General features: G+C 40.3%; 1 protein-coding gene across 1 annotated transcript; it reads right to left on the reverse strand.

Moving 5' to 3' along the window:
* Positions 1–394: 394 nt before the first annotated feature.
* tspan7 (tetraspanin 7) lies at positions 395–8885 on the reverse strand. The gene is made up of 9 exons (XM_040016000.1): positions 8782–8885; positions 8569–8675; positions 4760–4948; positions 4604–4678; positions 4189–4281; positions 3801–3956; positions 3585–3668; positions 1119–1203; positions 395–1027 (listed from the first exon to the last, which is right to left on the reverse strand). Exons 1-8 carry the CDS (start codon positions 8789–8791, stop codon positions 1135–1137), a joined length of 783 nt encoding a protein of 260 aa, XP_039871934.1. The 5' UTR covers positions 8792–8885; the 3' UTR covers positions 395–1027; positions 1119–1134.
* Positions 8886–12859: the final 3974 nt, after the last annotated feature.

Genomic DNA, 12859 nt, shown 5'->3' on the forward strand with positions numbered 1-12859 from the left:
TTAGTGTGTAGTTTAATAGTGTAACTGTGTGACAGGTCTTTACGTTACAGATGCAATTAGAGTGCATTATGAAAAAAAAAATGGGAATCTTGACAAAGTGGATGGTAAATTCTTATTTGATCATTCAGGCATTTTTAGTATTTTGTATTTTTATGTGCAGTTACTTTAATCGCACATCAAACATACTATTTAAATCCATAAAGTTGTCTTCCACTGAAAAACTGAGATGCTTTCATATCTCGAAGTTTATTAGCATTCTTCTAAAGGCCCCAAATATCCAGGGCATGTTTGTCTGCCAAAAATCACCTGCTGCCAGAATATTTGTGTTTCTTTCCTTCTTTTGTGAGCAAACAGCTGTACAGACAGTTGCTAAGAACGCACACTGTCAGAGACACTGGATTTCATCTTTTATTTTCAAGTATTTCACATGCATCCACACAAGAATAACACTAACACTGAAAACTGTGGTAAGAAGTCAGGTGTAGTTGGCACACATAATTGGTAGGGCTCGCTTTCCCACACAGCTCCTATAAATCATTTGTACTTGATTTCAGGAAGGTGACCTGTCCATTTCTAGGGCTTATAAAGGCTTCACACATAAAGATACACAGACGTTTAACATTAACAGCTTATTATTGTCTACATTTCATCTGCTCAGCTACAGACTACTAGCGAAAAAAAATTATAACACAAGGCAACTGCGAAACACGAAATGAAAATGTTGCTGTCAAATTAACTCAAATAAAAAAAGTGACACTAATACACAACATAAACACTAAATGTAATTTCCCTAATTTACTCCCAGAATAACAAATGACCTGTGAAATGTTTTATCTTTGGTCACACCAAGTTCCGAGTATTCTCCCTTTTTGATGCTCCGCAGACGTGATTCCCTTGTGCATTGGTGAGATTGAATAAAAGAAAAAGCGGTGAGTGTCTTTCATCTCTAAAATTACATGATAAGAAACACAAAGACAAAATATTAAAATCCCAACTCAGTTCGCACCAGGACCGGCTCATCAGTGACCTGCAAATAGAAGCAGAAAGACCGTTACAAATCCTCCTCAGAACAATCTGTGTGACTTGCTGTTATGATAACTCCCTCATAAAAGACATACCTGTGGCAGGTGACTGTTAGACCATCTCATACTGGTTGTTGGTGATGTATCGAGACAAGCAGCAGGCCAGGAATATCCCAATCAGCTGAAACCACAGTACACAAATTTCAATCTGCGGCCCAAAGTGACATCTGAAATTTTTTTTCTATGGCTTCCTGAAACCTTAAATTACTTAAAAAACAAAACAAGCAACAATTACTTCCTTTTTTGTGTTTTCACAGATTTACTTACATCTTGTATTCATTAGCAAGACGCATGACATCTGCATTAAATTATTCTGTTCTTTTGTCCCATTTTTAGTTTTTTTTAAGTCAACGTTTAAATGATTCTCTTTCTTATACTTTGTTAATTCCTGGGTTTTGATATTTTTGTGTGGATGGACGCTGGATAACGTGGCCGCTGTACTGATCTGCTGAGGAGAAGAGAGCTGAATGTAAAAGCAAAGCTGTTCAGTTACCCGTCGCTCTGCGTTCCTGCTCTCACTAATGTCCACGAGCTGTGGGCATCGTGGATATAAGAGACAGGAATTAGAAATGCCTCCTGGGACGCCTCCTATGTGAGGTGTTTCAAGCACTTTCAATTGGGAGGAGGCCACGGGGCAGACCCGGGACATGTTTGACAGATACTGTCTCTCAGCTGGTTTGAGAACACTTCTGTGAGGAGCTGGAGAAGATGTCTGGGTGTCTATGCTTAGACTCCTGCCCCGACAACCAAGGTCAGTGACAAAAAAATAAATAAAAATTACTAGATGAATAATCAGACAATGTTACGGTAATTTAAACATGTTTTCTAACTATTCTTTCCTTATGGCTCATGTTTGAAATAAATTTAAAACATGGGTGATTATAGTGACCCATTTGATTTAGGGGCTGTTTAAACTGGGTATTTAAATGACTTTCACCATTACTGTAGCAATGTTTGTTTGTTTACTCAGGTTTTGTGTTGGTTTCTGGAGACTTGGAAAGATTTTACATTTGTCTTAACTGGAAAGCACTTGGGTCAAGTCTACATAAATAAGAGTGACTTGACTTCTCGTATGACTGGAAAACTGTGGCTATACCGCAGAACCACAGGTTGCACAGTTTTCCACTTATAACCTTCACTTACTCTAAGTCAGAGCTTTGCATGGAGCAGCCACACTAATGCTCAGACAGGCTACAAGTAACTGTAAACATTAACTACACTGTGAGTCACTCTGAAAGAACTAGGAAGATCCTTCTCCACACCTGTGCTACAATGGTGGGAAAGAAGTATACAAAAACTTCAGCATGACAAAGAACCAGTCGATAATATAGCATCTGTGAAAGATGATTATTAAGTGGAGGTATGAAAAGAGTTTGGGGTAATTCCCAAATTTTATGGCTTTATAAATGCTTTAAATATTGATTCACTTGAGACTATGGTGACTGGCTTGATTTGGGGCTTGTCTCAAGTGGCCACCTTTGGAGCGGCATGTTGCTGCTTTGTGCAAAAAATGACCTGCAAGTGATTTTAGCAATGCACACTGGGCAACGTGGCTCCATAAACTTGAGTCTGATATCAGAATGTAGACTGTATGAGGGGAATAACTGCTGAATCAGAGCCAAGATGCACAGCTGCTGTGGCTCTGCTCTAGGTCTCCATGCTACGTCCCCCTTGGTGCAGTCTTGAGAACAGCTGGAGAACACATCACACAAACAAGCTTATGTTGCCACATTTCAACTAGATTTTCTCTCGCTGTTGGAAATCATTTCCTGCTGTGTTCCTGTTTGTTGGTTAGTAGAGGTGGGTCACAGCAAAATAAAAGAAAAAAATCAAGACAAAGCCTCCAGCTGATCTGCCCGTCCTTTTATTTTCATCCCTAACGTGGTGAAAACTGAGCTTTTTCATTAACAGAACAGAGAGTAGAAACATCCTGTCTCAAAGTGACGATGAAAAACCTTTTCTTATACTTATTACTTTGAGGCAGACTGCTGTGATTCCTTAGGCTTAAAACATTCCTTTTTGTCAAAGCAGGATCAGGTGAGCCTGAAACATTCCCATAGTCACATTAATACGGTGAGGATTTTTCTCCACTCCTCTTTTCAATCCTGACGTGTTTACATGCCAATACTGCACGTCACAAACTTTTGTCTACTCTCCCACAGTTTGTGTTCTGTCCTCGCCTCTCTGTGGTTGCCTCTCCCCGAGGGTGGTTTTGCTGGGCGTTCTTTCTTCCCACAGTCACCAAGTCCTTGCTCATAGGATAATTTGGTTGTTGGGCTCTCTCTCTAACATTTTAGGGTCTTCACCTTATAATATAAAGTGGCTTGGGGTGACCGCTGTGAATTGGCACTACATAAAATCACATTTAACTGAATTAACATAGGTTGGTTATTACTTCAAGAAAAACAATACTAATTGGTTCCTACATCCGGCTTCAATTGTTCAGCTTTTCTTTGGTTTGTAGCCACAAACTGTTTCCATATAACAGAATATTAGACATACCTGAAAGAAGGCAATTCCAAAAGAAATCCCAGCAATTATTCCCAGGTTGTTCTCCATTGTGGTGCTTACCAGCACAAAGCAGCCCTTCACAACAGGAAAAAAAAACAAAAACAAACAAACAACCCCCCCAGAATTAAACAGAAAGTTATATTGAACCAAAACCTTTTACAAATACAGCTGACCATCTTTGAGATGAACTGCTTGTTCCAAACTCACCGTTGTGTACACCACATTCTCAGCCTTGGCGATATCCTTCAGTGTTTCTGGTGAGCAGTTATCGCTGTCTTTACAGCAGCTGACCGGGATGCCTTTCTCTTGAAAGTACTTTGTATTGTTCCAGTCTGTGTAATTATACACCCCGCAGCAGTGCAACTAAAAGCAAAGAGTCACAACATAAAAAATGAAAACAAAGCTATGTTGTGGATTCACCCTTTGAGAAGACAGTGATGAGAGCAACATGGTTCAAGGAGAGTGCTCCTGTGCGTTCAGTGTTGAGTTGACCTTTTAAAATGTTCATATAAACAAGAGCCCTCTGGTGTGTACAGAGAAACATAAAGTCAGATAAATGCAACGCCACTAGGGTGATGGAAAATCTCCCACTTACATTCCTCTGGATGGTGTCCACTGGATTCTTGCTGTCCGTGCTGTTGTAGTTTTTCACTGCGTTTTTATAGCCGTTGTCCAGTGTGGCTTTGATCTGATGAGTTCAAAATAAAGGCGTCACATACATAACAGAGGGGTTGACTTTGAGTTGTGCTAGCTGAAACCTGACTGAGAGATAACGGGTATCACAATAGCGGTATTCATCTTTTCGCTGCAGACGCTGCACACGCTCATGTGATTGCACGACTTCACTGTTTGTGATGTTGAACTTGTTTTAACCTGTTTCAAGAAACTTTCACCCATGAAAATAAATGACAAACATTCCCTCGGTGTCATGTTACAGTTTCATTTTGATTCAAGCGTACCAACTGTAAGTTTAACCCACCTCATGTCAAAAAATATTTCCATTTCCTCACCTCATGCCTGAAGATGAAGCCTGAAACTCCAGCCACGAGCTCAGCCAGGAAGACCAAGGTCAAAAACATGGCATACTGAGAAACACAAAAGACAAAAAACAGTCATGCAAGGTCATCTCTGAGACTGGGAATGTTTCCTACTGCTCTTTCACCGACCAGTTTGAGCATCCACGGGCTGCCACGGCATGTGGCGAAGCAGCCGAACAGTCCGAAGATAACGATGATGGCTCCGGTCCCGATGAGGACATATGGCGCGTTGGTGCTCTCCTCAGCAGCCAGGGAGAAAAAGGTCTCCAAGCTTACCTTCCCCCACACGCCAACGGCCAGCAGGATCACGCCTGTGACCTGGAGACAACAGAAGGGCGAGTCAGCTCAAGCATCAAAGATCAACAGAGAAACGCAAGGAAGGCTTTTAGGACCTGTGACTGATACGGGTCAAGACCAACCAGTTACTTAAGAGTGTGGTTAGCATTCAGGAACACAATCATTTCATTTCAATTTATTATGTAGCTCTAGGGAAAATCATAAACAATGAGCAGCTTAATTAAAGAAAGAGAAAGCTAATTAATTTATCTGTGGATCACCAGGGGGGAAAAAATATCTACTGACTTCAGCTTCCAAAATATAAAGATCTCTTTTTTGTCACATATGATAATAAAACCTTTTTTTAGTAATTATACACACTTAAAAACATTTTAAATCTATTATTCTGCATGTGTATGTACTCTGACAGACTGGTGATCTACCTTGAATCTCACTTTTACTTGAGAACCGTGTCGGTCTGCATCCAGAGAAAACACAATTTCCCTTAGCGACTTCCTTTATTAAATCTGCACTGATCTCAGGGGAGCAAATGTAGATGAGGCAGGGGGTAGATTGTATCTGAGGCAAACAGGATACAGCCTTTCCGTTCACAATACACGCTTAATATGCTGTGGATTATTCATCTACCCGCCTCGTGTGTTTTAGTAAGAACACGCCTGGGATTCGAGCCTCGGTCTGTGATTTAATCTCAATCTCAGCAGCTTTTCCTTTAACGCTCCCCCACACAAGTCATTAGCCTGAGGGGAGGCATCGGCTCAGCCAGGCAGCAGCAATAAATTGTCAGATAAAAGCACAGCCCTGAACTCTGTGTTAGCAGGAGCCTCACAGGGCTGTTTGCTCAGAGCAAAGACTAACACTGAGAACAACTGTAAGCATCTGTTTTCCTCCACAGACAAGCTTGTGTTTGTTTGTTTCGTTTTGTGAAGAAACGTGATTAAAGCGTAAATGGGTCCGGCAACAAGAAATTACTGTTGCGTTTATTTTTGGTTATTAAACTGTGAAAATAATAAAACAACATGTTATTTCCCAACTGCAGAAATTTAAACCACAAGCTCTAATTTGAAGATATATTCAGTTTTTTTTACTCCTGTAAATAACAAAGGGAAGCAGGGTTTCACTGATATATTACCTGAAGATGATAACAGGTGATAATTGCTCTGCTTTTTAAAAATGTGCAAATTAGATCAGGGTTTTTCCTACTTCAAAATAAGCCTGTGTATAGGTAAAGCAACAACATTAAGTCGTTGCATTTACTTGTTCCTGATAAACACGTTTTAACCTGAGTCAGGAAATCAAAGTAAAACCACTTTTGATCAACGTCATCACCCCCCCACCCCACCCCCACCCCTGCTGATAAACAGTGCATTTTGCTGTAACTTCTGGCAATCTGATTAGTATTAAAAATATTTTATGCATAAGTTTATGAAACCCCTATTTAAATGTTTTTAATTATGATCAGATTACATTGTTATTTGGAGTTGCCAACATGTTTCTAATGCAGGAAAGAGACTGAAGATCAATTTGATCTGTTTTGGCTGATTAACTCTTCAGACAGTGTGTTAACTGAAAGTTGGGTCATTATATTAAAATGAGGCATTGTAAACAGAATAGTTGATCCTCTGTAGGCCACTATATCAGACTTTTATTGTGCCCTTTTATTTATTTATTTTTTTAAATTGGCCCACAAAAGTCAGTTAATTTATATACCACTAGTTAAAAACAAACAAACAAAAAAAAAACAAGCTTTGAGCCCCTGTAGGCTCATCCCTGCTGTTATTGTTGCTGGAGACACGCTGGCTGCTGTGAGCCTACAGCAAAGTTTAACCAAATATCTGAGAGTCTAAGCTTGCAGTTTGCACACGCACATCTTTAATTAAACACTTACTAATTCAGCTTCGCTGTCACGGTGTAAAACAAACCGGCTTGGATTGGAGAAGCTAAAAACATCACCATCTTTAAAAGTTTGCTTCAAAGGGGAAGTGACTGGTGGAAACACAGTCACTGGTACAAAAAGAGGAAGTGATAACAAGTTGCCCAATGCACTTTTTCACTAGCCCCACCGAAAAAAAAAAAAAAAAAAGAGGGGGGGCCCAAAATAAACTAGCCAAAAATAAATTCATTAATAAAAATGAAAAACTGCATTTTTCTTCTAAACATTTGTACTTCCCTAAGGAAAACCATCCAACCACAGCTGCAAATTAGCACTAGATCAAATGAAATAATCATTTAATTTTGTATATAGATTAACTATGGAGCTTTAAACAGTTTTGTTTAGAGTAAACAAGAAATCTGAAGAGTTATTCTGCACTCCAATCTGGGTTTTATTCCATAAATCATCTCATGTAGTATTCTTGTTGCACGTGTATATAAAAACCCAGCTTCAATGAAATGTCATCTCATCATGATATGAAACTGAGCTGTAATCATCAAATTATCTCTGACATTTTCAGACAAAACCATTAATCATCTACTCATAAAAAAAAAAAAATAACAGTTTCAGCAAACTGTGTGGAAGAAAAATTACTAGTTGAAGCCCTACATCAAATCCTCTAATCTGAGAAGTATGCAGAGGTTTTGAACAACAGCTGTGCATTAAAAAGAAAAGGGGAACAAAAAACTGAGAACTAGATGAGATGAAATGCTAGGATGAGATGATCACTATATGGCAGCACAGGTTAACAGCAACACAAACTGAGAGTTTTTATTCCCCAGAGTTACTGCAAGACTCTTTTATCAGACATTAATAGGAGTGTACTGATTTATCTGCCAAGGGGTGTAACAAAGGTAACTGATCACAGAGTGATGACGGTCAATCTGCTGTGTAACACCAATTTTACACTGGCTAAAGGCCAAAGGACACTGTGATGAGAGTGTGGCAACAAAAACAAAGTAAACCAACAACATACATCTAATGGCATCGACTACTGCCCAAAATGTTTGCTAGTTCTACCGATGGACTGGTAAATGAGCAAAATAAGCACTATAGCCGATTATACAGGCGACCAGGTGCCTTGTCCCACACTTTGTCTGGCTCTAGTTTACACAAGTCACGATATGTTATCTCACAAGAAAAAAGGGTCTCAAAGCAGATATATGAATGCATCCCGAATGTTTAGCAGTAATGTGGCACAAGGTCAACAATTTTAACAGTTTAACGGAGAAACGGGAGGAATGCAGTCAAATTAAAAGCCTTCCACGAGTCACAATATTAATTTCCTCGTAGTTAATTAAACATTAAGTTTAATTAAGTTTCAGTCTGACATAAGATGGAATGTATTTACTTTATTAAATATCCGTTAAAAACAAAAAAAACAAACAAAATAAAAACTAAGTGACACTGAGGTTTGAGAAGTGCATTAGTGACTTTATTAGTGTACTTTAACGGCTAACGGCAACTTCCAGGGGTAATAAAGGCGAACACTGGGTGGATTTTTTTTCCACAACTGGTTATTACCGTCGACATAAAACTATCTCTACTCTGACTCGTGGATATTTTTTTCAGAAAATTTAACTTCTGCAGTGATTTCAAGAAACCGTGTCGTGAGCCTCGTTGGCAAAGCCGCTGCTCGGAGCCCATTGTTGCTCCTCCGTTAGCCTGTAGCCCCCTACTCCCCTTCCCCTTTGCAAGTCCGGCGACTCACCCAGAAAATTAGGCTGTAGGATATGAGGAAAGTCTTCAGGCAGGTAATCACTGGCTTCGTCTGAAGCCGGCGAGACGGTGGCGACATGTTGGAGTTTAGTTTTTTAACTGAAAAAAAGAGGAAAAAGCTTCACCTCCCAGCGTCCAGAAACGAAGAGAGAAGAAGGGAAAAAGTTCTGGATCTGAGGAGAGAGGGGGAAGTGTCGTCACTTACCCAGACTCATTTTCCTGGAAGATAAACAGCTCAGCTGGACAGACTAGCGTCAAGTCCGCAACACACGCGCACACAGCTATCAAAATAAAAGCCCAGCTGCGACGTTTTTGCGAGGGAAACGGTGTCCAACATGCGGTCCGGGGGGCAGAATTGGGCCGCCACAGGGTCCCACTCGGACTGTTTGATGTGAAGTCATTTACTGCTTCAGTTTTTCAATATAATTAATTTCTTCTTGTTTTCTGCTGATGTTAGCCTTCCTGCACAGGAGTGATCCTGTATGGCAAGCATTTCTAGACCAATACCAGCTGATGGAACCATAAGGAGGTGCAAGCGGTGGGAAATGTTCACAGCTTTTAGTGTTACCAGCTGTTCCTGCGCATGGAGGAGAGGCTGGGTGCTTCCTTTACTTAGTGAGGGACTGGGAGTTAGTGAATGGCTGTTTACCTGTGAGTGATTCTGCCTGTGCAGCAGTAGTTTTCATTTTCCTTGCCAGGGTAGACCATTTCTTAGGATTTGTTTCTGTGTTTAGCAGTGTTGGGTAAGTTACTTTAAAATAGTAACTTAGTTACATTACTAGTTACTTCTCTCAAAAGTAACTCAGTTACTTCAAGTTACTCGTTACTTTCAAAGTAACTAGTTACTAGGGAAAGTAACTTTGGTTTTACTCAGAATTCTCTTGTTAATGTGTTTCTTCCATAACGTTGCCAGTCTTCTAGCTTGCTTACTTGCCACAGTGCACTGTGCCACCTACCAATAGAAAGGAAAAGATAATGTGCATATTTCCACGAGAGAAATCCCACGCCTGGACCGTCATTGACTGTTGCCATGATTCTAGCCTACGTCACAGAGTCATGTGCGCCTTTTACATCCAACACAAAAACTGCAGTCGTGGTGCTTTCGATTGTACTCAGAACTCTGAAATTCTGCCTTCTGAATAGGAAGATGTAGGTAACACCAGACTGCAGATGAGCTGCATACAGGGCTGGACTGGGACAGAAAATTGGCCCGGGTATTTTGACTAGAGAGCGGCCCACCATTATAGGAAAAATCTTAAAGCCTTTGAATGAAAACAAACACTGTTGTGACAGTGATGTACACTGTTTTGATGGTATATATGCATCAATCTATCAATCAATCGTTTGTTGTAAGATTCAGATAATTATTTTTTTAAAAGCTAGACATTTTAAATGAGAATAAGAAAGAAAAGTATTTCCTTGTGCCCACCTCTCCCTGTTAATGCCCTACATGCCCCCCTGGCAACACTTTGCTAGACCCGCCCCTGCACAGTCACCAGCTGTCAGCTACCTAAAAAAGGATCCTGGGGTTATTTGTCTCTCAGAAACAGTTCATAACTTCCCTTCAACTCATTCATGTCACCTAAAAGGTAAACCTGTTTCTCCATCACAGCTCTGATGATCCAGTAAGGACATCTCCTGGTTTCATCTTCATGTTTCCCTCTCACCAGATAACCAAACCGACATAATGACCAGCAGCTTTTACAGCTGTGGCTCCAGCAAACATCAGCTGATACTAGAAATTAATATTAAATAAATTCTAACAACAGCTGATCAAGCTTAAACGTGCTGCTGTTGTTTAGCGCAACATCCGCTGGTTTCCTCTTTCGGCGCAAAGTGAGCGATAAACAAACAAGAGAGAAAAGACGATCAGCTGATCATTGATCAGTTTTCATGATTGAAGTAGAAACGGGAGAGGGAGGGGGGAGAATGAGGCTGTAGGATATGAGGTCCCCTTTCCTTCATCCACCTGCTGCCTCCACCACTTGCTAATGTTACTGAATCTGTGGAAGCTCCGCGATAGCCACCACACGAAGTAACGAGTAACGACCCTATCTAAATCCCAGTAACGAGTAACGCGTTCCTGATTTTGGCATAATAACTAGTTACCGTGCTCGTTACCACAATAATAACGTAGTTACTGTAACGCGTTACTTAATAACGCGTTAGTCCCAACACTGGTGTTTAGACCCCACACATAGGGGTGGGGGAGTCCTGTCAACAGACCTGTCACCAAGTTATTCTAATGATTGTATGTTTAATCTCTTAATCATTTGTTATCTCATAAGGCCATTTGTTTTTTGTAAAACAGGCTGCAGCATGAGCCCAGAAGCTCATAAATTTAGCAATTCCTGGCTAATTACATCCCATCCCCATAAGAAATGGTTCTGACTTCCAAGAATTGCAGCTGTCCCAGTTTGCTGTGGTATTCATGATTGTGGCTTTTTGGCTGTGCAGGGTTTATAGTGTGATTTTGATAAACTGAGTTATCCACTTGCTGTGTAGCGTTTGGGTCTGAGGCAAATTTGCAAAGTGTCACGGCCCTGGGTCATTTTGACCCAGCATTTTCAGTTCTTATATTCCTTTGTATTATGGTTTGTATTCTGATCCTTTTGTCATGCTTTGTTTATTAGTATTATTCTATGTTTCAGTTATTCTTTGTGAGGGATTAGTTCTTAGGTTGTGTCTCTCGTTTAGTATAAGTTCAGTTCAGTGTCAAGTCTGTGTCTGTTTCCTGTTTCCCGTTTTATTGTGAAAGGTTGTGCCTCATCTCAGTGTGTCTAGCTCCCCGTGTCTCGTTAGCCCAAACCCTCCCAGCTGTGTCTCCCTCCTGTTTTCCTTTCCCTGATTACTCCCTGTGTATATAAGCCCTGTGTTTTCCTGTGTTCCCTGTCGCCTCGTACCCTCAACTAGCTGTGTGTTCTGCGTCTGTGTCTCTAGTGTTTAATCACCTGCTCCATTTTAGTATTTCTTTTCCAGTGTTTCCGTCCTCAGTTCCTCTGTTCAGACTTTTGTTGGTCTTTTTAGTTAGTACGAGGTTTTTCCCAGCAATAAAGCTGCGCTTAAGTTTAACTTCCGTGTCTGAGTCCTGCATTTTGAGTCCACCACTCCTGCTTGCCTGCCTGCCACACAGCCAATCTTGACACAAAGTGTGGATCACTCATTGAAGGCTGGACCAGAGATTTAATAAGGACATTTTTTAAATAAACTTAATTCTAAATGTCTTTTTTTGTCTTTAAAGAATCTGTTGAGTGCTTTTCAGCCTCTAAGAACTTGAACAGACCAGGTGTTCAGATTTTACAGAGATGGTGCTGCTTTACATTTTTCACTGATAAATAAGAAATCCCAGTTTTACTATAATACTAGCATATAGATTTTTCTCCTGTTCTGACTGTTCCACAAGTTTACAGACAAGCATGTTTTTTGTTAATTTGTTTGTTTTTCAACTATTTTTCCCCGACCCTTGCAGTGCTCAACCTTTTCAACAAAGCTCACATTTATCTTATTTCAAACACCACCGGAAGTTGATTATTTTGTCTTTGGTATATTATGAGTTAAGGTTTGAGATCAGCTACAATTTTACAGTTCAGTAGTCACAGCTTTCTTCTGAGGCCTACAAACCGGATTGGTTTTCTTGGTATGTTCAAATGAGTATGACCTTGTTGTAGAAGGACAGTGGCTCATTGTTTTTGTCCTGGAATAACTAAGGCATTGTTGAAACAAATATACACTTTACTAGAAGCTCAGTATGAAACGATAAATCATTTATTTTGAATCAATAATTTCAAAATTAATCTGAAAATTGTATATCAATCTATGACATCACCAGCCCCCTGAAGACATGGTCCTGCAGTTTGCAAACAGCAGCCAGTATTTTACTGCACATTTAATGTTAAGGGCTTAAAAAGGTGCAGACAGGCTGGTGCAGACTGGAAGAGATTCGCTGGCTTGCAGAACAGAGTGCTATTCAATTATTAATTAATAAGCTATTACACACTATAACACCACTGCTTGCTTCACATTTGTCAGGGCTGCGCTGTGTCCACGTGCTTTTATTTTGACAGTAGCACCGCTACTTCCTGTCTCCTGCAGTCGGTCTTTACAGTCCTTATAATTAGCTTCCTTCTGCTGATGTGGATGTGACACACGCGTCACAGCAGTCAGAGCAGCCTTGTAAATATGCGCTTAGTTGAAGATAAACACAAAGACTGATGCTTTTTTTCGTTCCCCAAATTGAATTTCTACTTGCATCGTGCTCTCCTCGTGCGATTTTCTAAACAAAT

This window comes from Simochromis diagramma, unplaced genomic scaffold, assembly GCF_900408965.1.
Source record: "Simochromis diagramma unplaced genomic scaffold, fSimDia1.1 OVJJ01000685.1, whole genome shotgun sequence".
NCBI classification, from domain to species: Eukaryota; Metazoa; Chordata; class Actinopteri; order Cichliformes; family Cichlidae; genus Simochromis; species Simochromis diagramma.

Excerpts from the sequence above, each read along its gene's own strand:
- tspan7 (XM_040016000.1), bottom strand. Across the intron at positions 4,949-8,568 it reads CCTACAGCCTAATTTTCTGG|GTCACAGGCGTGATCCTGCT; the intron begins GTGAGTCGCCGG and ends TGTTGTCTCCAG. Across the intron at positions 1,204-3,584 it reads TTGGAATTGCCTTCTTTCAG|CTGATTGGGATATTCCTGGC; the intron begins GTATGTCTAATA and ends CTGTGGTTTCAG.